Source organism: Malus sylvestris, chromosome 14 (genome assembly GCF_916048215.2).
Source record: "Malus sylvestris chromosome 14, drMalSylv7.2, whole genome shotgun sequence".
NCBI classification, from domain to species: Eukaryota; Viridiplantae; Streptophyta; class Magnoliopsida; order Rosales; family Rosaceae; genus Malus; species Malus sylvestris.
Genome location: NC_062273.1, coordinates 26,256,150 through 26,278,838, shown reverse-complemented (window position 1 = coordinate 26,278,838; position 22,689 = coordinate 26,256,150). Strand labels below are relative to the sequence as shown.

The window sequence follows — 22,689 nt, the reverse complement described above, 5'->3', positions numbered from 1 at the left end:
ATTAATTGGGAGTCAAGTGTGGAGCTAGGTGATTTGTCTGACCAAAACATGCATCCTGTTCTTGTCAAGATATGTAATGATATATCATATATCACAAGATGGAGTACAAAACTAAATGCAAGTGGGATAGACAAAATAAATGAGGGTCTTAATCTCATGATGTTGTTCTTGAAGGTCTAGAAGATAAAGCCATACTGTAGCTTTTCAGGGCATGCCCTACATCCACGCCATTCAAAATCGCTTACCCTAATGAAGAACAATTGCTTAGTGTATGATCGTCACGCTGATATGTGTAATTATTAATTCACGTGTTATAATATGAGTGAACAACGATGCTAATATTTAATTAACTTGGGATATAGCTCAAATTAGTAGATACATGTGTTAAAAATTATAATGAATGGATTAATACCACCATGTTGTGCATGTACAGAGACCACTGTTCTAAAAATCCCCACCTAGGCGCTAGACGGTTGGTCATTGCTCCGATTAATGCCTAGGCATTTAAAAATTAAGAAAATGCGCCTAGACCGCCTAGGCACCCACCTAGACCTCCCAGACCCGCCTAGACACCTGTCTATGTTGCAACTCACTTAGATAGAAAATAGATAACTTTCCTTTTGCATTTTATTGTTTCCAATAAATTGTAAGAGACTTATTGAACACTTATATAAACACACATTATATGTTTGCTTCTCATATTTTCATCATGTTCAAATACTTCATAATATATATGTCATTCTATTTTCTAGTTTATGATGAAATTATATATATTTTTAAGTATAAACAAACACTTATTTACACGAAATACAATAGATTTACTTAAATCAGCCTAGCTCGCCTAGGCTCTACCTAGCCGTCTAGGCGCTAGGCCCCAGCCCGCTGCCTGACTAATGCCTAGCATCTTTTAAAACCTTGACAGAGACAACTAAAGCTCAATGGGGCATCCCCCCACCACACACATACAAACAAACTCGGAGACAGAATTCTACATACTTCTAAGTTTAAAGAAGAGATATATGTACAACATTACTCACAAATATATACACATATGAAATATAATTAACTGACCTTTAAGTTGTATATTTACTTGTATTTCCCAAGTGAAGATTTTAGCAAACTAAGGAAGATATGTAACATATTTGATAACTTTAGAGTAATACTATAGTAGCAACATATTTCATGAATATATGATGAGTCAAGTAATGTGTTTGAACGACTAACTATACTAACCAAAGTTTAAGAAAAGTATTGACATTCTAGTGTTATTGCTTGTTAAACCGTATTTTATTATTCAAAGTCGACTCATGAAGTAAAAAAAAAAAAAATTGGATCCGTCCTCAGCGTGCCAATCGGTGTGACAGATGAGGCCATTGTGTCTTAAACTAATCTCCAAGGATCAATTCTTTATCTACTCCCAAATCATGGAAAACCTTTTGCTTAATTTCTTAGGTCGAATTTAACAAGGCTATCCAAATTTCCCCATCAAAGTTCATGTGATTTCTTCTGGCATTGAGCTTTCAGAGCTGGACTGAGATGCTTCTCCTTTCGACTAGAGTCGTCTGACTGGTACTATATATTACGTACTGGTGTGGCCATATCATTCTATGTACGTAGTTGCCCGGTAGCTTAGGTTTCCTTTCTGAGCCACCTGTATGCCTGATCATGAAAATATGTGTGGCTATAATTTTTCAGAGACAAATTGGGTGGCTATTAGGGTTTCTCAATTGGGTGTGGTCCTAGCAGTCCACTATTTAATTACTCCCATGCATTGATATTGCCAATACATCTAGGGTTCCCCTTGTCGAACTTGAAAAATGCTTATTAAAATCAATAAAAGTATATGGGGATATCTTATTAAAATGAAAAAAGAAGTTACACTTAGTCGGAGAACACAAACTTTACCTCTAAAAAGTGAAAGATACAAAACAACAACGACAATAACAACAATAAAGCATTTTCTCACTAAATGAGGTTGACTGTATGAATCCTAGAACTCTACTCTGCTCAAATTTGTATTGGAATATGATTATGATAACATGGTTTTCACAATATGTGTAATCATATGTGAAGGCACACCATAACATTGGTGTACTAATATACATATGATTGTAGTGATATAAGTTAATTAATTAATAAAGAAAATAATATAATTAATTAATTAATTCTAAAAGGATATGAACAGTTGTATTTCAACGTGAAAAGTTATAACTTCCCCTGAAGAATATAACTCCTCCAGAAAGGTTACTTCCATCTCTATATACTTGTTAAATCCCTTTCTGTCAGTTTTTATTCAATTCAATATTCACTCTCTGTTAATATCCTTCACACCATATTGTGATCGATAGAGTAAGCGACATCAGTTTCCGATCCTGTGAATTACCCGATTTCAATCAATTTGAGCCAAGTTTTCCGTTAGCTCCAAGTACTCAATCTCTTTTCTTTGAGTCTTTTCCAAGTCTTCATAGGTTTTATTCTACTTATTTTGCCCTAAGCCTCTATCTCATAAACGCATATTCTGACTGGAGCATCTGTCACATAAACGCATCCTCTAAAAAACGAAAGATACAAGAAAAAATTAAAATAAAAACACAGGCTAACAATAAGCATTTCATCTTTATACCCTTTGCTTTTGGTGTAAGGCATAAATATCTTCCTTAAGTGTATATTTCCATATGCCAATTTTCAGTAGATGATGTTAGGAATCTGATTTGAGTTGTTTCACTTTATTTTTCGGTAGGGGTCTGATCAACAAGCTTTTATGAAGCTAATTGTGGGAGTGTTAGGTTTGCTTTTTGAATGAGAGTTACAACACATATTCATCATCTCAACATCACCGCGAAGGGGTATAATCATCTGATTATTATTCTTAATTTTCATAGAATGTAGGTTTTCCCGGGTAGCGTTTCGTCAAGGAGAACATTAGTATGCTAATCTTAATCACCTAAATATGTCAAGATTATTCCTCACCGCCCACCCGCTAATTAAAGGAATATGACTGTTCATATTACTAATCATAATGTACGTAATTAGGCGGTGTAAATGGAATATGACTAATATGAACAGTAAATGGAATTTGACTAATCATATTATCTGTATGTTTTAACTGGGTTTTATATGTTACGGAAGTTGTATTGGTAAAAAATTTTATCCGGCTACATCATCTGTTTCGACTTCTTTGACTACTTGCTATAGTGTGAAAGAGGAAGCGAGAGCATCAACCTGCTGGTGTGGATCAAATCTCTGGTTTCATATGTTATACGCAACAGAAAGTTAGATTTGCTAATCTCCCTTAATATTGCAAGCTCAAACTTAACCTAAGTATTGTAAAGCAGTGGAAAAGAGAGAATGCTTATGAAAATGAGTGGCAAAAAGATTGCTAAAACTAGAAGTATATGTTAAAAGTTTCCTGCATTTATATCCTGCAAATATTCTCGTCTGTCATTACTCTAATAACCTAGTAACTAGAAGCATATACAGCAGAATCCCTGTTTAGAATATTAACACCAGCATCAACAACATGTGACATGGGAACTTCTAGACGACCGAATGGGGACTCCAACAACTCCAATACCATCTAGAAAATTCCTCAAACCATTTCGGCTTGGCGGGACCTAGATGGCCGGTGGATCACCACCGGTCCGCCATTTAACCGGGGATCCAACCGAACTTTTGTGTCAATTCAATGTCCCAAATATTGAACAAATAGAAAGTGCAGTAGCCACAAACATTGGCCATGAAAAGTTTCTGTTTTGTAGTAAACTCTTCTATCTACAGCCACCAAATCTTATAGTGGTTGTTTAAGGAAGTGCCTTGTTTCACCTGAAGTTTCCCTAGCCAATAGAGACTGACCTAAATGCTGGGAACAATGGGAAATGGGTTCGGATAGTGAGGTGAAGAACTACTACAAATAGCAACCATTAAGGCAGTAGACTGTTGTAGTGGTTAAGTTTGCCCTAAAAATAGAAGGGTTGAAAGAAATACTCAAAATGCATATCCTATGTTGGCCAACATGAGAAGGTTGAGAAGAACTGCTGCATATTCCTTATGTTCTCCATTGAACATGTTCTTTGCTTTGATTTTGAAACAATACGAAATTGAAAATTCCTTCAATCCACACAAGTTGGAGGTGCCACTTCCAATCTAGTTTGAACTTTTTTGCATAGTTGGTCAATTAGGCCATTTCCAATGGAGTATGATTCTCTTCGCTCTTTTTTTTTTCCCTCCCCTTCCCTCCTCTCTTATTTAAACTGTCACGGTTAAGCCATTTCAACATCTTATATTAATTTTTCATAAAAAGAGAAAGATAAAATAGAGAATGTGAAATAAAGGAATGAAATCCTAGTCCATTTCCGATAGTTTGGCTAAGTGTAGCACCCTATGCCATTTTTAGCCTACTACATATGAATGTTTTGATGAATACTGCAGTGCTATATTTTTTATATTCAGTGATGCAGGGCTTAATAATATGAATTTTTTGTGGTGGGATTCGTTGCATTTTTCTCTTTCTTCCTATGGTGTGCCTTATTTTCTGATTATTTTGCACGTGATGGGCCACAATAAGATCAACAGAGATATGAGGATAGAGAGAGAAACGGAAGAGAGAAGAGAGATATGATGATATTTGCATCACACCAGATCCGCGCCTCCCAGTTGCTCCGTGGTGAGCCGAGCCAACACCAACAGTGGCTCGGGCCTCCAACCAAACTACATTTAGCTTGGTCACCAGCTCTTGAGCTTGGAATCTTTTTTCAAGATTCCATTTAGCCCACATTAGAGATGGGTTTTTGTCAAAAAATGGACTACAATGAGCCATTAGGCCAACCATAGAAGACGACCTAGCAAACACGGGTTAGACTAGTTAGGCTAAAACAGTGTGTCCGCTCACTTGCATCTAAACTTACATTTTTTATCCTGTATATTAGAGTATTTTATAGGGAACTTTAACGAAAAACTTCAAGCACTATTCATTTTAACGAAAAATCATACTTTTACACTAAAAAATCAATTATGGTACTATTCACTTTACCCTTATCGTTAAAACTCAAAGTTTTCAAACTTTTTTCATTAATTTCCCTTATTTTATAATAAGTTTGAGGTTGTTGAGCCATCAAAAGAAAGGGATTGCTTTAGTGGGTTTGCATTAGAATTGCTCATGTACTTGGAGAAAGCAAAAGAACCAAATCACTTTCCACTTGTTGCAAATCTAAATGAGAACCCAGAATTGGGTTCCAAAAGCAGAACTGGATTAAGATTGGGGATTGGATCTTTTACACAGTGCGTCGTATATGGGCTTAAGCTCATTGTGGAAAGCTCCCAAAACTCAGAACAAATTATGGGCTTACGTACAAAGTGTAAGACAAATTATTGGACTAAAGAATTTAACCCAAGTTTAGAATTTTTTGTTACGGAAATAATTTTCGCACTCTTTCTTCTTCGCATACTTTTGATTTGATTATTTATGCCTCTTAATTCTCATTTCACTTATTCAATTTAAAGTCAATTAATAAGTAAGGATGTATAAGTGATAAAATGGACGTGTGAAATTACTTCCGTTTCTTTACATAAACGATACTAAAAGACGGAAAAATCAGACACAAGATCTTGTAATTGTCTAAGATCGAGACATTCACAAACACGAAGGGGACCTAGCAACTTACTTATTTCGAATGGTACTGAAATTCCAATTCCAAACTATCGTATTACAATTCCTCTTCCTCCTAATTTCATATGTTTACTAACATAAACAAATTACAAAATATATATAACACACATTCCAATCTTTAATCTCATTCTCAGTTCACGTTTTTCATATTCCTAACATCCACGATTCACGAATCCCTCCATTCTAACTACATCACTAGAATTTTGTTTTGGCATATTGGCTAAAGTGGCACCGAGCGAATATAAAATCTGTATGAAGGGACATGGCTGGCCCCACGTCACGTAGACGTGGCCCAATGGTGGCCTGCCATGTTGAATCGTGAGCGCCGTGAGTTGGTTAAAGTGGCACTGAGCGGTCAGAGTCAGAGAGAATCGGCACTGAGTCATCTGTTTCTAACTCGCTCCTTCTGAATTCTCAAAGCGATTGCTTCGACTCGATTCCTTTGTTTCTGTGTTCTCCATCGTTTTCATCTTCCAATTAGAGCACATTTACCATTATGCCCCTCCACATTTACCATTATGCCCTCCACTGCGTGTTCCACGCTCGCATTCTGCCATTTTCTTGTGGAAAATGTTTAGAATATTTTAGCATGTTGTTTGCACGTCTTTCTAAAGAAAATAAAATAAAATTTTGTGCATACGCATCTATTTTCACTTATCACGCACTTCTCTCAAATTTTATTCGTCAAATCGTAAAAATTGAAAAATATCAAAGAAAAAAAATTAACTGAAATATAGCACTGCTATGAACAAGTCTCCCTCCCCTAGCTAGCTCACTATGATTTGGGAGAAAAATGAACAATTTTCTTTTCCAAAGAATATGGTACTTGAAGAATATGGCGCTTGAAAGATACTCTCTTAAAGTGAGATTCTCCAACTGTTACTTTACAATTTAACGTTAATTTTCGTGTAAACATTAGAAATATTATGCAAAAAATATGAGATGACAAAGTATCTATGGAAAGTTTCGCTTTAAAAAAGTCTTTTTAGCATTTCTCTTTTCTAGTAGCACCGTGATTTGCCAGTTATTGCATTAGGATCTAAATGAATACATTCCTTTAATGAGAAAATACAATATTTTCTCGATATTCAAATAAACTTCTTTAATATAGTTCAATAAATATAAAAATGTTTTGCAACCTAAATTTTTCCACAAGAGTGAAGTCATATTGTGAGACATGCAACAATAAAAAAAATTGTGTTCATATTGTGAGCCATATTGATTTACGTCACCAATATTTTGGCACGATACTTATTGATTTTTTAATCCAAAAATCATATCTAATAGGGTGAGTCAATTTCAAGAGTATATGTGTTAAAACTTGTGAAATATGTATACAATCAGGCTCTTTAAATGAAGGAATATTCATTTTTTTTTCAAAAAAAAAAAGGGATTAATTGTGGGACTCACTCTATATCAACTTTTAACTATCTGAACCGTTTATTTTATAAGTCTCGACTCATAGATCATTCTTGAAAAATTCAATTCAATCCAAAATCATTTACCTATTTAATTATCACTATCAAATTTCAATGTTTTTAGAACATATTGTTCGTAAATTTCTTTGAATTTTAATTAAATGCTTCAAATATTTCTGATTTAACTATATTTTGTAAAGATAATCTATAAGATATAACTTAAAAAATAAACAGTTTGGATCGTTGAAGTTCAATATGGTGCGAACGTGCAACTAAAACTCTGGTTATACAATTGATGCTTTATAACGAAGGGCAGGATAGTAATCTACCCCATCTTTGTCCTCTCCTCGAACAGGGACCCCTAATGGCTTTTACTATATTTATCACCATCAGGTTACGCTTCTGAGAAAGAGAGAAGGAAACTCTCTCTCTCTCTCTCTCTCTCTGCCTCCCTCCCTCCCCCTCCCTCTCTGAAACTTCCCAATTTGCATAGCTCTTCTTCTGCTCCACTGTTTCACCATCACCTTCAAATTCAAAGTCCCATAAGTTCTCCTTCTTCTGAGTGATGGGTGTGTGCAGCCGCTGTTCCCACACTTCCCACATCACAGAAATCATCATCACCAGCTTCTTCCGCCACAAAGCGTGATTCTTTCCAACCCAGAGCTTAGGATCATTCTACTTCTCAAACACCAAGCTGTGATGTTCTCTACAGAAACTTAACAAACGCCTAGTATACAAAACTAATTCGTCGGAGTGTTGACTGTAAACATGGCCGGCGGGAGGGTCAACGGCGGCCGAAATTCGTCCGTCCTCAGTGCTTTGCTTCAGAACCAGAGGAGTTCTGAGCCTCTTGATTCTCTGTTCCTTTCTGGGTCATCAAATTCTTCCTCTGCTTCTTTTCTGGGTACTATTTCACTCTCTCTTTGTGTACTCTCTCTGTGATTTTTATTATTAGGGTTGATTTATCACTAATTTTTTAGTGTTTCTGATCTGGGTTTTCTGATTTTTCCTTAAATATATGATCTTTTGGCATATATGAATATGTTAGATATGCAGGTTGCTGCTTAACTTGTGTTTGAATTAAGCAAAGATTGAAATTTGCACATAGTCTAGGCCCCTGTTCATCTTTCTGTTTATAATTATGTTAATGATCTCGGAATTCGGAATCGTAGAATAATTAGCAGCCAAAACAAGCACACTCTTCGTGATCGGTGCCGAGAATGCTCGTCAATTTTAGATAATCCATATGATTTGTAGTGGAAAATTGTGTGGCAAGATGTTGTTCATGTGTGTGGTAGAATTTTGGAAGATGGTATTCTAATTAACAGATAATATCTTGTTCAGGTTCAAGATCGATGTTGAGTTTCGAAGATGTACGCGGAGGAAGTGGATCAAATAGGTCATTGTTCCACCAGTATGAGCACGAAGATAACGGGGAAGATGACTTGGGTGAGTATCTCCATCAACCTGGGAAGAAGAGGCGGCTAACCGCTGATCAAGTCCAGTTTCTCGAAAAAAGCTTTGATGTGGAAAACAAGCTGGAACCAGAGAGGAAAGTCCTGCTTGCAAAGGACCTTGGCTTGCAGCCTCGGCAGGTTGCGATATGGTTCCAGAACCGCCGGGCGAGGTGGAAGACAAAACACCTTGAGAAGGATTATGAGGTGCTGCAAGCCAACTACAATAATCTCAAGGCTAACTGTGAAAGCCTTTCGAAAGAGAATGATAAACTGAAGGCCGAGGTAGCGATTAATATATCTGCCTTAGTTTTTCCGTTTGTAGTATTTTGCTCTCGAATTTGACTTGATATGTTTGAATTGGTCATCAGGTTCTTATCCTCTCAGACAAGCTGCAACTCAAAGAGAAGGAGAGGGAAAATTCAGAACTATCTGATACCAACCAATTATCTCAAGAACTGCCGCAGAAGCCAATTGCTGACTCGGCCTCCGAAGTCGCAGTATCAAAAGTCTCAGCTGTGGCCTCTAAGCAGGAAGATCATAGTTCAGGCAGGAGTGATATATTTGATTCAGACAGCCCACATTACACGGATGGAGTTCACTCTTCACTCTTAGAGCCTGGTGATTCTTCGTATGTTTTCGAACCTGAGCAGTCTGACCTTTCCCAAGATGAAGAAGATAACTTCAGCAAAAGCCTGCTGCCTCCATACATCTTCCCAAAGCTTGAAGATGTTGATTACTCCGATACGCCTGCAAATTCCTGTCATTTCGGATTCCCGATGGAAGATCATGCCTTTTGGTCCTGGTCTTACTGAGTTTCTTCTGCAAAATTCGAATTCCCGGGTTATTATCTTCTTGTTTAAAGTATGGCATGGAAGTGAAAATAAGTCCAAGCAAAATGGCGCACCCCGATCCAGATGTGGTGGTGGGAGCTAGGTTTCAAATGCAAAAGATGGTGGATTTTGCCCCATTTGTAATCTTTTTTTTATTTCATGGGGATCTTAATTAGTGTTTAATGGACCATTTTTGTATGCAATTCATGTAATTAAATAAAATTATCTTGTTAATGTAACTTGACGGAAAAGCCTCTCATTTCATCTTCTTATTTGAAAAATGGGTAAATTACATTTTCATACCTCAGATTTGGAGTTTATTTCAATCTCATACAATATCTTCAAAAAATTTCACTTTCATACCTTATGTACTATTTTATTTTAAAATAATACATCCGTTACATTTTCCATCCATTGATCTGTTAAATGTTGACGTGGCTGCCATATATATGCCACGTGGCTGCCAAATGTCTGTCATGTGGCAAAAAAAAATTAATTTTTTAAATTTTTTTAAAAACCTAAATCTTCTAAATATAAATAATAATTAAAAAAAAAAAGCTGAAATAAAGCACCCTGTCAACCAAAACCCAGAAACACATAACCCCCCAAAATCAGAAACCCAAAAAGAACCCCCACCCGCCCGCGACCCTCCTTGTGCACCCCCCAACCCGTGGCCCTCCCTCCCTCCGCACCAACCTTCGCACCCACCCTCTTCCCTTCTCTACACACCCCCACTCCTTAAATCTGGCGATGGCGAGACGGGATTTGGAGGGTTTTTTTTTTTTTTTTTTTTTTTTTCTGGTTTGCAGGGAAGAAGAAGAAGAAGATGGGGGAGATGGGTTTGGGGGTTGCGGGAAGAAGAGAGGAGAGATGAGGATGAGGGGGATAAGATTTTTTTTTAGGGGGGGGGGAAGCGAGGTGAGGTCGTGCGGGAGGGGGGAGCGAGGTGAGGTCGCCGCGGGGGGGGGGGTCGTGCGGGAGGGGGGAGCGAGGTGAGGTCGCCGCGGGGGGGGAAGGAGGCTGAGGTCGCGCGATGTATTATTTTGAAATAAAATAGTACTTAAGGTATGAAAGTGAAATGTTTTGAAGATGTTGTATGAGGTTGTAATAAACCTCAAAACCTGAGGGCTACTGTGTAATTTACCCTTGAAAAATTCATGAAACAAGTTCTAAACACGAGCCCTTACTAGTTCCTCTTTATGCTTCTATCCCGATGTCGCTTGCCGTTTCTTGCACACCAAGGAACTTTTGAAGTTAAAAATGAGCTGCAGAATGTTTAACCAGAAGAGGGACGTGCAGATGATTGGTCTGTGTGTATGTATATATGTATGTATACCTATTGAAATGTATATAATGTTGCTAGCGATAAAATCTGGTTGCACAGATTTCTTGTGAACCTCAGCGAAGCAAAGCATCCATCTTTCTTTCTTTCATTCATATTGTGGGGGTCAACTTCATGATGGCGAGTCATCCATGTTATTTTCTCTCTTTTTATTCGTCCACTTTTTCTTTTCTTTCCTTTCTTTGGTGGAGGCCAAAAGGCATAGGAGAAAATTTTCTGTTGGGGTGCCCTGCCAAGTCCGTCCATCCAAGACACAAATAAGGAAAAATAAACCCTTCGTCATTGGTGGATCTCCTTGTGCGTGTCTTTGAGGTATCGTGACAGAGCAGCTCGACTGAAGTTTTTTCTTCCACATATAGAACTCAAGAAGTTGCTAACCATAAAGTTCATAATTCTTCATCCTTTCCATATAATCACTAATCAGTCCTCCACTCTTGGTTTCGTTTGGGTTTAGATTCTTGGGAATATGGCTACCAAAACCGGTGATATAAGATCATGACATCGATTAGAAAGGGTCCCATTAAACAAAAAGAGAGACAATTTGGCACACAACCCCATCAAATGATAGTGATGTTCTTGCTTCTATCATGTTGAGAATAATTTTTCTTTTTTACGCTGGAACACATGTAAACATCATGTGTCATTATATAACTGGAAGAAAGTTTTATTTTTAAATTAGTAATTTTTTAATACAAGTATCTCATCATTTGTTTAATGATACGTACCACATCGTATTACGGATACACTTGAAAAATATCTCCATGTTGAGAACTATGATCTTGGCCAAATTGGCAATAAGGTTAAGTGTGTTGGAGGAACTTCTCTTGCGTGATTTCTTTAGCAAATTTGATCATACTTTTCGAGTTAGCAACGAGCACCCTAGTGGTGCTTTTGTTTATTGGGAACTACAGCTTGTGCCACCAAAAATAGGGGTGTGCAATGTCCACCAACTTATCCTTTTTGCTTGGGCAATGAAAGGGATTGGTTGAAAGACCACATGCATTTCAAATCCAGGCAGAAAGTTTTTACAGTTTCTTTAGATACATTAGGGAGGCACATCATTTTCCTTCGTGTTCGATAAATTTCCTATGAGTAATGTGATCATCTTGTGATCAACAAGTTCTAGGCCGAAAAAAGTGAATGTGATACCAATATATTTAGCTCATATATGTATCATATTTTTACAGTAGGTCAGAAAATTTGAGTGATACAAATTTATTGAACTCATGAGTTCAGAATATTAGACTCCTAAGTTCAATATATCAAACTCGAGATGCTACCAATATAATGAACTCACACTAGTGTAGCAGTAATTTTATAGAAATCAAATATCTGATTCTTATAATAGGTATCACGCTCACCTTAACCAGTGTGAAGGGCCTAAGGTCATCAGTAGATGTGTGAATAATTTTATTTTGAAACTTAATAATGCAAAATCTTATGATTTTCAACCTTAGCGCAAAGGAAATTCTCCTTCATTGCCAATTAAGAGAGAAAACTTGTGTAGGATGCTCGAGCCACGTCATATGTTTACAAATCTCACAAATATATGAGATCTCCTCTATTAAAACATGAGATCTCCTATATTTTGATCTCACATTCGAGTTTGTTCAAATCATTGTTCATTTAGAAAACTGTCTTATTCGGGCGGCCATAACTAAATATAAGTTTCCCATATTCAAACCATAGGAATTGGAATTCATTAAGAAATCAAAAGGAAGCCAACTTTTGATGCAATCATATCCTTATAAGCCTAATGTATGTTCTTTAGCTAATATTTAGCCAAGTCGAGAATGCGGTTGCTTCCTCTTCTCAATTCATGACAGAATTAGAAACTTGAAGAAGCAATTTGATAATCATTGCAAAACATCTCTGTCACGCGTCGTTTAACTTCTCTTTCATACTCAAAAGTTTAATAGTAAAATCTGCAACAATCCTGCTCTTCTAAAGTTCTCATTTTGAGGATCTGTGAGGACCAAAATCATATTAATTAGTCACAAAATTATATTAGTATATATATCTCAAGGCTTATAATATTTAACAACTTAATAAACCAAGACAAACTTAAAATTCATGAACGATTAGTAATATCATTTTCTTGTTTTGATTTATTAAGTTGTAATTTTTTTTAACATTTGGCTCTAAACTAACATAATCTTGTGACTAATATGCATTTGGTCTTCAGGTCCTCAAAATAAAGATCGTAGGAGAGCAGGACTCATATCTCTGATATCGAATATGACCATTGAAATTGCTACCAATTCACCATTGGCAATTGGACTCCTTATTTAAAAAATAAATAATGCTATAGAGATTAAATTTTTTAAATCAAATAATGTGGTTGTTGATGATTAGATTATTACATAAGCGTTCATTAACGTGCTTTTTCGTATTAGTGACACATCATTTGATTTACAAATTTGGTTTAAAATTTAGTCTCCCTAACATTACCCTTAAAAAATATATTTGACATAACTCGAGTGATTTAACATAGTACATAAGTCCCTTTAATCCATGATTTAGCAAGAGGTTTCCATAGGCTGATTTCTTTTTCTTTATTTTTTTAATTTGGCAAAATTTCCCTTGGGGTTTTGGAGTGTTCTCATTTTTAATTAAAGCTTGTGTTTGATTGAAAACTAATAAAAAATCAAAAGGATTGTAACTCAAGTCATCTCATTAAATTATATAAAAATGAATATTATGCATGCAAAATTTTATAGGCTACAATTGTAAGAAACGTTTGCTCACCTCACCTACCCCATCTAAAAAGATAATATATTTTTACATATACATATATTTATATATATATATATATATATATATATATATATATTATTTATGTATTTGCAAATTTTAGTTAGAATGAAAGTCCATTTAATCGGCACAAAGAGGGCTTTAAAGTATAATGTGTTCGAGTCAACTAAAGAGCTTCGGTTTGAGACATAAATTCGTAAAATTTGCATGAATTCACAGTGCAAGCTATCTCCTATTATGGAAACATTTTTTAGTGTGCCAAAAATACGTTTTGCCTCAATGACAGCTTTTTCACTTACATGGTAATCATTTCATCAAGAGTCTAACCATACCCACTACAATTAAACAAAACAATTAGTTACGGAACTTGTATAACCAAATTCAAAAATTATACTTCTCTCATATCACATAGATCATATGATTTATATTAGAATATCGATCGCTCCATGGTTAGAACACTGTGTGCAGGATTAAAAGTCATTTCTCATTATCTCCATCTTCGATCCATACACATATATCGGGTAGTCTTTTTCTTTCATTTTTTTTGGTCGATCAGTATTTTTCTTATTAAAGGTACAAGTGTAATACGGTTAGAAATATAATTAATAAGTTTGTTAATATTTGATTAAAATAGTTATAATTTCTCTTATAAAAACAGAGTATAATATTCATTTCGTCAATCAATACAAATCCTTCTCTCCCTCTCCTTTTGATTTTATCTTCAATTCCGAAAAATTTCAATGTAGTCAACATTTCTTTCAACAATGCAACATAAAGCATATTTGTAAGAGAAGATTTTGTCACTTACATTCCCATATCTTACGGCACTAAAAAAAATGAGCCATATATAGCTTGCCAAGTGCCCCTCGTTCTCGAATCACGAGGCGGTTTCGGAGACTTTCCACCGACCATCAAAACCCTGGCTGCTTGGGTTTTGACGTGTCGTGCACACGTGTACAGCTGCGATGCTCGGATCTCGTCCAAAGCATCACGTTAAAAGACAGCGTCTCCCTCAGAATCTTCCAGCTCGTTGGACACCACCCGACGTCGAAGCCTTCCTATACGTGGCGTAATATGCACGGCCCTGATTGGATGATGATCAATTCAAAAGTTAAGTGGGTCCCACCACCTGCAATTTTTAAGAGATGGAGTGGAAGGAAGTATGAAGTGGGCCCGGTGGGGCCCAGGAAGCAGAGGATATGGAGTGGACGCATCTGTCCATGTACGATGGTCTCCCATCAGTTTTATGTCACCGTGTAGGGTTGCTTTCTATGGTCCATTTCTCACGTGCCTATAGGCCCCGGATTAGGATTATCTCATATTTTCTTTCTATTCCATTCTATCATCCCTTCTCACATTTTTTATTTCATATTTCTATAAAAAATTAATATAAGATATTGACGTAACTTAACCGTGATCGTTCAAATAGGAAGAAAGGAAAAAGAAGGGAAAAAAAAAGGAAGAGAATCCTTCTCTATAGGCACCCGCCCTACTTCTTCTTGCACCTTTAAAAAAAAAAATATTTTCACTTACCACTTTCAATTGATGATAATGCTTAACATCATATCTATCATCAATTTTGAATTTAAATTTTGAGATCTGTTTATTAAATAGACACAAATTAAACTCATCCAATAGAGTTTGATCATTATGAGTCAGACTCACTAAAGTTTGCTCAATTTTTTGTTTTTATCGTTAAGGTGGATAATTGAACTAAAAATTTCTTTCTTTATCATTAATCGAATCATTGTTCCAGACTCATAATTCTATTTTATCATCAAAGAATGTCATTTGGATTTAGTAAATTTGTTTGTGGACTAATGAATTAGATTGACTAAGAGAGCTATAAAGCTAGGGTGGCTTTTGATCCTTTTTTGTTCTTTCTCTTACTCAATCTCATACGTACATATAGAAGGTTGGGAAAGTTGTATTCGATCAAAGTTTTAAATCTCTTTCGACAAGTGTATTTTTAAAACTAAGTTGATGTTCAGCTTTACCTTTGCTCTTTAGATTTGACTAAATTGGAAATGAATTGTGTTATATAAGAGTTTGTTTTAATTCTCTTTAGTTTACATCAAAAATATGTTATTTGTACTTAAACATATTGCGTCTACATTTTTTGTAAATATAAAAACAAGATATTTATTTAGACGTGCCGATAAAATTACCCTTTATCTGTTTCATATCCACTAAACTTTTAGGAGTGAGTTTCATTCTTAACAACAACAACAATCAAAAAATAAAAAATAAAATAAAATAAACCTACGTAGGAGGGAGCATTGGAAGTTGTTAGATGATGATAGTTTTCTTGTTAGCCTCCATTTTAACCCCAAAATTCCATGATCATGTTGTGGGCACAACTCTATTGCATGCAAGAAAACACTGATGAAGTTGAGATATTTTTCAGTTTGTCGGGAACATGGTTCTATACATCAAGTGTCATAATACAAGTGATTGTAATTTTTTTTTCAAGTATCCAACCATTTATATTATGATACGCGATGTGTCGGTGTATCGGACTGTGTTTCCAAAATATTGGAAAATCTCTCCATGAAGTTACAATCTTTGATCAATTTGATGAATTGTATGTATTAACCATTGATGTTAAGCCCCAAAATCAATATTTGATATTGGACTAATTAAAGCAAAATAAATTTACTCTCATGGAGTCATGGACCATATGGCAAGTAGATACTTCCTCACATCAATTTAAGAACCTTAGAACCATCAATGCACTACTTTTAGGATTTAGGACCACAATCTTGGTGTAGAGGAGAATAAATTTAGATCACGTTTTACAATAGAACTACAATATAATTGTGGGCAACATACTCCTACAAGTTGAGATATTTTTCAATGTACCAGGAACACAATCCTATACACCAAGTGTCGTAATACAAGTGGTTGTAATTTTTTTTTTCAAGTATCCAACCATTTATATTATGATACACGCTGTATTGGTGTCCCAGACCATGTTTCTAGCACATTGAAAAATCTCTCCATGAAATTACAATCTTTGATCAATTTGATGAATTGTATGTATTAACCATTGATGTTAAGCCCCAAAATCAGTATTTGATATTGGACTAATTAAAGCAAAATAAATTTACTCTCATGGAGTCATGGACCATATGGCAAGTAGATATTTCCTCACATCAATTTAAGAACCTTAGAACCATCAATGCACTACTTTTAGGATTTAGGACCACAATCTTGGTGTAGAGGAGAATAATTTAGATCACGTTTTACAATAGAACTACAATATAATTGTGGGCAACAAACTCCTTTGGACTTAATTTCATGTGTCCCTAAGGAGATTCGGGTGCGCAGTTGAACCCAAGACTTACTGACCTTTAGTTGTATTCGAGTTTTGCTTTTCATTTCTATATGGGTGCATTTCCTTCAATATTGAACTTGAGATGAAGGAATGTACGATGTCTCCAACTATGTGAGTAGCCAAGCATGTGTTTGCTTCCAGATGATCAAAATTTGAAGTTTTCCTTCAAGTATAACACTATTTCTTGCTGCAGAAACATCGAGATAATTAGTGAGATCAGCCATTGCATACTAAAAGTGTTGAAATGTGTTCAGAACAAATAAGCAAACAAGTTTTGCAATTTGCTAGGATTAATTAGTGTAAGAGTGCTTACAATCAAGCAAAGAAGAACGCATCCGGCGGTGCCCGGGAACAAAGCATACCAGAAACTCAAGTTATGGAACTTCGCTCCATCGATGAAGAGTAAAGGCAAGCTTGCAGCTGCAAATTGAACACAGAATAAGTTGTGCACCTGATTTAAGTAGCAGAAAAAAGAGATTAATGAGAATTTTGTGTTGGATAGGAGGTAGCAGGAATTACCAGGTGGATGTGTGGAACGTGTGCAAATCATGAAAGCAACGGATGCAGCTAGGGCAACGCTCCTAGCAAGCCATCCTGGGCCAAACGTGGAAAATGTCAGTACACCAATTGCTGCACGACCTATTTGTGCCATGAACATATTGTACTTCTGCAAAACCACAGGGGAGAATTAGTGTGTTATTTCAATACGCTATATATGCTTTTGATTATCTTAAATTTAATTGGGGAATGACACAAAAATTGAAATTCCCCCTTTTGACGAATAGCAAATTTGTTTAACCATCAAATCTAAGTCAAACAAATCTAACTCTGTTGGTCATTTTTCGGCCAAGATGAATTTAAGTTCGACTCTTTCATATGACTTTGTAATATACGTTTAACCCTTTATTTGACCTAGGTATATAGGTCTTTTCACATACAAAAAGACTAAGCGTAAGGAAGATGGGGTATTTGAATTTTCAACAGAGGATCTCATGTATAAAGATAAACAATCTTAATTACTTGACCTGCAAATTCTTACCAGAGTTGTATAGATTGGCAAACTCATGTACAAAACATCTATGACTCATTGACATTTCCCCCATTAAATATTCAACTTCCTAAATGAACAGGCCAGAACAATTAAAAGTTTGGATCAAAATAAGTCCTAATAAGGAACTTCAAGAAAATCTGGACTTAATTTTGCTATCTTCCATTTTCATCATGTTGGGTCCATACTGTTGGAAATTTAAATAGTTTGAGTAGACATTTCATTGTCCCACATTGGCCATTCCCAAAATTTTTTATCACTTTATAAGGCTTTGTCCTTTTTAGAAAGTGATTGGAGTAATATGCCTGGAGACTAAAATTGGGCTCACCCTTGGGGCTGGGCTTTGGGGTGCATTAATTAATTGGTAATTAATATATAATTAATTATAAAGAATATATAAAGAATATTAATTAATTATCAAAAGATGGTTCTTGGGCTTGGGCTCTAATAATTAAATTATTTAATTAATTATTTTTTAAAATTCGAATTTGAAGTCTGAGAGTTATTTCTGAACACAGAGCAAAGCACCCCTTGAAGAGAAGTCTCCCAACAGTCACACCCTATTCTCATACCTGTTGCAAACAAGCATCCATCTGCTATATATACATCCATCTGCATGGCATTTAGTAGACAGAAAATAATCAACTTCATCTTCTACATTCCTAAACCTTCTTACTGAGAGAACCACACTAAATTCGCCAGAAGTTAAATTTTCCGGTGCTGGAATTTTAACTTGATCGTTGAATCCTGGTGAAGCAGACGTCCGAAAAACTACAAGCACAGAGTAGGGACGAAATTTCTGTTTCAAGGACATTGCGGTACGCAAGCCTCGATCTTTAAGTTGTTTGTTTTTATAATTCGTATTCTAGTTAATATTTTGTTAATTCCTATTGCATTTATTATTTATTAGCATGTATAAATTATCACAGATTGTTGACATACATCCAACACATACAGCTGGAGTTGTGCCAATTGTATACATGTACTCGTGTCTACCATTGACTCACTACTCAAACAAGGCAGTCTAGGCTTGAAGGAGAACAAAGCAACTTATGGCTCATATTCACCAAATAGATTATAAAAGAACAAAGAGCATTCATGGATAATTTTGGGAAAAATTTGTGTGTCACCGGAAATATGTCGTGCACATGTTACTATAACATTTTATAAGTCACGTGATAAGCGTTATAAACTTGAAAATATATCTTTAATGTAATTATATCACTACATAAATCATGTGATGAGTGATACAGAAACATAAATATATCAGCAGTTTATATGCAAGAATCTCTCCTGATTTAAACCTCAGAAAGTAGAACAAGTTTAATACCCGAGCACCAGGAGAGGATGGAGTGGCAAAGAGGACTGCAGAAACTGCCCCTAAAGGTGCAATTGTAATTGACATTCCTTTTTGTGCTAATATCTGATCCATCCTCCCCAATATTGCCATTGCTGCAAAAGCCCCTATTTTTCACCAAATGCTCATCATTAATGCATCTAAACACATGATTAATAGGTATTATTATTTATAATATTAATCTCTATGATTCTAATTACCTGCAGAAGGCCAGGTAATGTCACTGAGAGAAGGAGCAGCCGAGCCCTTCTCAGGCTTCCAGCTGTCCCATAGTGGTGAAGCCAAATTGCTTGAAGCCACAATCCCATAAATTTGATTTCTTCTTTTGATGTTTACTATGCTTCTGCTGTTGACATGTCCTAAACCAAGAAGTGCTTTTGTGGGAGGGGTAGAAGTGCTTTCGGGATGAAGAAGATGGTGATGAAATCTAGAAGTCCTCATCAGCTGCATGCCCATTATTTCTATTGGATGTTTCTTTCTCTTCCAATTGCTCCAGAGATGGATATGAATATGATTTTCTTTAGGAAGATGAAAAGGTCAGAGAGAATATATCTGACCGTTGGGAGTTCGAAAACCAGATATTTCGAATCAAGTGGTCTTTTGGTGAAGTCGAAAGGCCATTTTTGTTGGCATTTGCCACACAACTGACAACTCCATATATACAGACAACATTTCTAAGAAGAAAAATTATATATAACCCTGTAGAAGGGGAGTTGAGGATTCTCATGAATATTGGCACTTGAAAATAAGAAAAATAAAAAGACTTAGCACAAAGATGCACTTCGAGCTTTTAAAAACCTATTGCAGTGTTTCAATTCCTTCATCTTTGATTGTAATTAAGCAAAAAAAGACTTGTAATTCAACTAGTTAAGAATATTTTCTAATGCACTTGAAATCTCGATTTTAATTCTCCTCCCTAACATAGCTTGTACACACAAAAAAAGGTGATTAACCAAAGCACTATGATTAATTACTCATTGGGGCATGATTCCTCTTTCATGTGTTATGAGTTGAATATGCATTATTAGAGCATTTTTAATGTGCTCTCTAGATGAGATTTAGAAGTTTAGAAAAATTCAACTCCAACTATGCTCTCTATGATAGCAAAACCTTAAGAACGTGTGCTCCTAATGACTCAACATTAATGACTATTATTTTTACAATATAGGTTTACTTGGTAGTGTTTTTAAAATGATTAAAAACGATTTTTGGGTTCCAAAAAGACCTTATTAAACACTAGTTATGTGCTTCTAGCAGAAAACACTTCAAATGCTTTCTAAATTCACTTGCATTTTTACTGAGAATTGGTTTGAAAAAAATTTCATTAAAAGCTTTTAGTCATTTTAAAAGCATTTTTAAATGAGCCCTTATTCTGTTGGTTCTTTCTTGTTATGATCCCTTAAACAAGGTTAAAATAGAAATTTTATAAAGAGCTTGGTATTCCTCAGTGAAAGGTCTTAGGTACGACTCACAAAGATAACAAAGGTGTATATTATTTATGTTGAGTTCGATAACTAATTATTGATTGATTCATTGTTTGGCCTAGCACAATACCACTTCCGCTCAAAGTAGAATATCGTTGTATCAAAATAAATAGATAAATAAATAAAGTAAATCTAAGTTACTTTATAATGTTTTTATTTTTAATTAAATTTAATTAAAAATAAAAAAACATGATTGAAAATACTTTTACATTAGAAAGGAAAGAAATTTGTTACAACCACTCAAGGGAAGCCCATTCTTTTCTATGCAAATAAGAAAAAAGAAACCCATTCAACAAAACCAAACACAGATACAAATACAAAGCCCATTTTTTATCCTAACACTCATGCAGATCATAAGAGCACTTCCAATGTTAGAAGGCCCCTTAGGGCAACTGCTTATTAAATCACCTCCAATAAATAGCAACTGTCTTTAATAAACAGTAATTGTCTTTTGCATCTCCATCCCTAAACTGAATAGTCATGACAATAGGCAATAAAATATTATTATTTTTTTATTTTACAAAATAATAAAAAATAATTTTATTTGTAATTTCAGATAAGATTTTTAATCGGTCTTGTTGCACCACGTATCATTAAATAAGAAATTACAAACCAAAGTATTTGAGAAAATATAAAATTGTAGTGTAAGGTGGAAGATAATGATAAGATATTTATAGAAAAATTAAATCAATTTTTTTTTAAATTTTCTGATTTTTTAATTAATTTTTTACATTTATTTATTTTTAACATTATTATTATTATTATTCATTTTAATTTTTTAAATTATTTTTATAATGTGGATGACGTCATCCTTGCATCAACACCCTCAGACGCTCGGGCGTTGATTCCTACCTCCCCTCTCCCATGGGCCTGCCCCTAGCCCAATTGCCCGTATGAACTGGAGTAAGGAAGGCTGGCTATTGAGTTTTTTTGGTCCCCTGTCCACTGGGCTATACCCTCCGGTGGACTTGCACTAATGGGGAATCCAAGAAGTGCATAATCATGCAGAAAATAAAGCCACCATCCACCATCATATCATGTCCAGTCACAAGCTCAGAATCTTCACAAGCAAGAAACAGCTCCGCCTCTGCCACATGCCTCGCCGTCAGCACGACCCCCTTTAAGGACGCAAACTTCTCACACACCTGCCTCACTACCTCCACTTGATTCCCTCGCGCGTTGCAAGTCAACGGCGTGCATGGCTGGCGCGTTCGGCGAGACGCAGTTCACTCTAATCCCATGCACTCCGAGCTGCAGGCTCGCCGAACGAACCAACCCTAGTACCGCGCGCTTCGCCATGCAGTAATCCGTACGAATCTGCATGCCGTGGCTCGCCAGTCGCCACCACACTTGTTGTGCACACAATGCTCCCCCTCACGTGCCTCTACCATGACACACGCTGCATGTTTGACACAGGAGGCCATGCCACGTAAGTTCACGTTGAACATCAAAAGCTGAAAAGTCAAGGTGAAGAACGTGAAGAAATGTAAGGTTCTATTATAAAATCAATTGGCACTATAAAAAGTAACTTAATTACTTATAAGCACACGTAAGTTTTACCCTTCTATCAATGGAGGATCCATTCTCAACATGGTGGTGAGACCAAAAATGAGAGAGAATGGACATAGCATTTTGTGTCGATCTCTACAGACGACACCAAATGTTGATGCACTACATCAATGAAACTTTATAATAATATGAAATAACTATTTAAGCTATTAAAGTCATTTCCACTCTCTCCATTTTTATAACAAAACCCTAAAAGCACAAACATGTTTATTTTTTACGAATGAAACATAAAATCGAGCTTTAGTTCCCTTTTTATTCTTTGGTTTAGGCATTCAAGAAATTATTTGGTAATGCAGCATTTCAAATGTTTCTTCGCTGGTTTAAACTGAAGCAATGCCATTAGACATATATAACCTTTTGGAAGGGATTTGGAATTGGGTTATAATCTTTCATAAAAGGGCGCACGTCGGTTGGCAGTTTTAAACAAA

The 22,689-nt window shown here is 35.6% G+C and overlaps 2 protein-coding genes across 3 annotated transcripts; one reads left to right on the top strand and one right to left on the bottom strand.

The window, feature by feature from the left end:
- Nucleotides 1–7,483: 7,483 nt before the first annotated feature.
- Nucleotides 7,484–9,609, top strand: LOC126599787 (homeobox-leucine zipper protein HAT5-like). The gene is made up of 3 exons (XM_050266231.1): nt 7,484–7,987; nt 8,428–8,822; nt 8,909–9,609. The coding sequence occupies exons 1-3, from the start codon at nt 7,852–7,854 to the stop codon at nt 9,350–9,352; spliced, it is 975 nt and encodes a 324-aa protein (XP_050122188.1). The 5' UTR covers nt 7,484–7,851; the 3' UTR covers nt 9,353–9,609.
- A 6,991-nt stretch (nt 9,610–16,600) lies between these two features.
- On the bottom strand, nt 16,601–19,818 carry LOC126598856 (uncharacterized). 2 transcript variants are annotated; one of them, XM_050265218.1, is made up of 5 exons: nt 19,409–19,818; nt 19,182–19,315; nt 17,323–17,470; nt 17,117–17,223; nt 16,601–16,990 (listed from the first exon to the last, which is right to left on the bottom strand). In XM_050265218.1, exons 1-5 carry the CDS (start codon nt 19,662–19,664, stop codon nt 16,949–16,951), a joined length of 687 nt encoding a protein of 228 aa, XP_050121175.1. In that variant the 5' UTR covers nt 19,665–19,818; the 3' UTR covers nt 16,601–16,948. The 2 variants fall into 2 exon arrangements, with proteins under 2 accessions (XP_050121175.1, XP_050121176.1); XM_050265219.1 differs by having other exon boundaries at nt 19,182–19,303.
- Between the last annotated feature and the right edge of the window lie 2,871 nt (nt 19,819–22,689).

Excerpts from the sequence above, each read along its gene's own strand:
- LOC126599787 (XM_050266231.1), top strand. The coding sequence starts at position 7,852 with ATGGCCGGCGGGAGGGTCAACGGCGGCCGAAATTCGTCCGTCCTCAGT. Across the intron at positions 7,988-8,427 it reads TTCCTCTGCTTCTTTTCTGG|GTTCAAGATCGATGTTGAGT; the intron begins GTACTATTTCAC and ends TATCTTGTTCAG. Across the intron at positions 8,823-8,908 it reads ATGATAAACTGAAGGCCGAG|GTTCTTATCCTCTCAGACAA; the intron begins GTAGCGATTAAT and ends ATTGGTCATCAG.
- LOC126598856 (XM_050265218.1), bottom strand. The coding sequence starts at position 19,664 with ATGGGCATGCAGCTGATGAGGACTTCTAGATTTCATCACCATCTTCTT. Across the intron at positions 17,224-17,322 it reads ACGTTCCACACATCCACCTG|CTGCAAGCTTGCCTTTACTC; the intron begins GTAATTCCTGCT and ends TTCAATTTGCAG. Across the intron at positions 16,991-17,116 it reads GCGTTCTTCTTTGCTTGATT|CAAGAAATAGTGTTATACTT; the intron begins GTAAGCACTCTT and ends ATGTTTCTGCAG.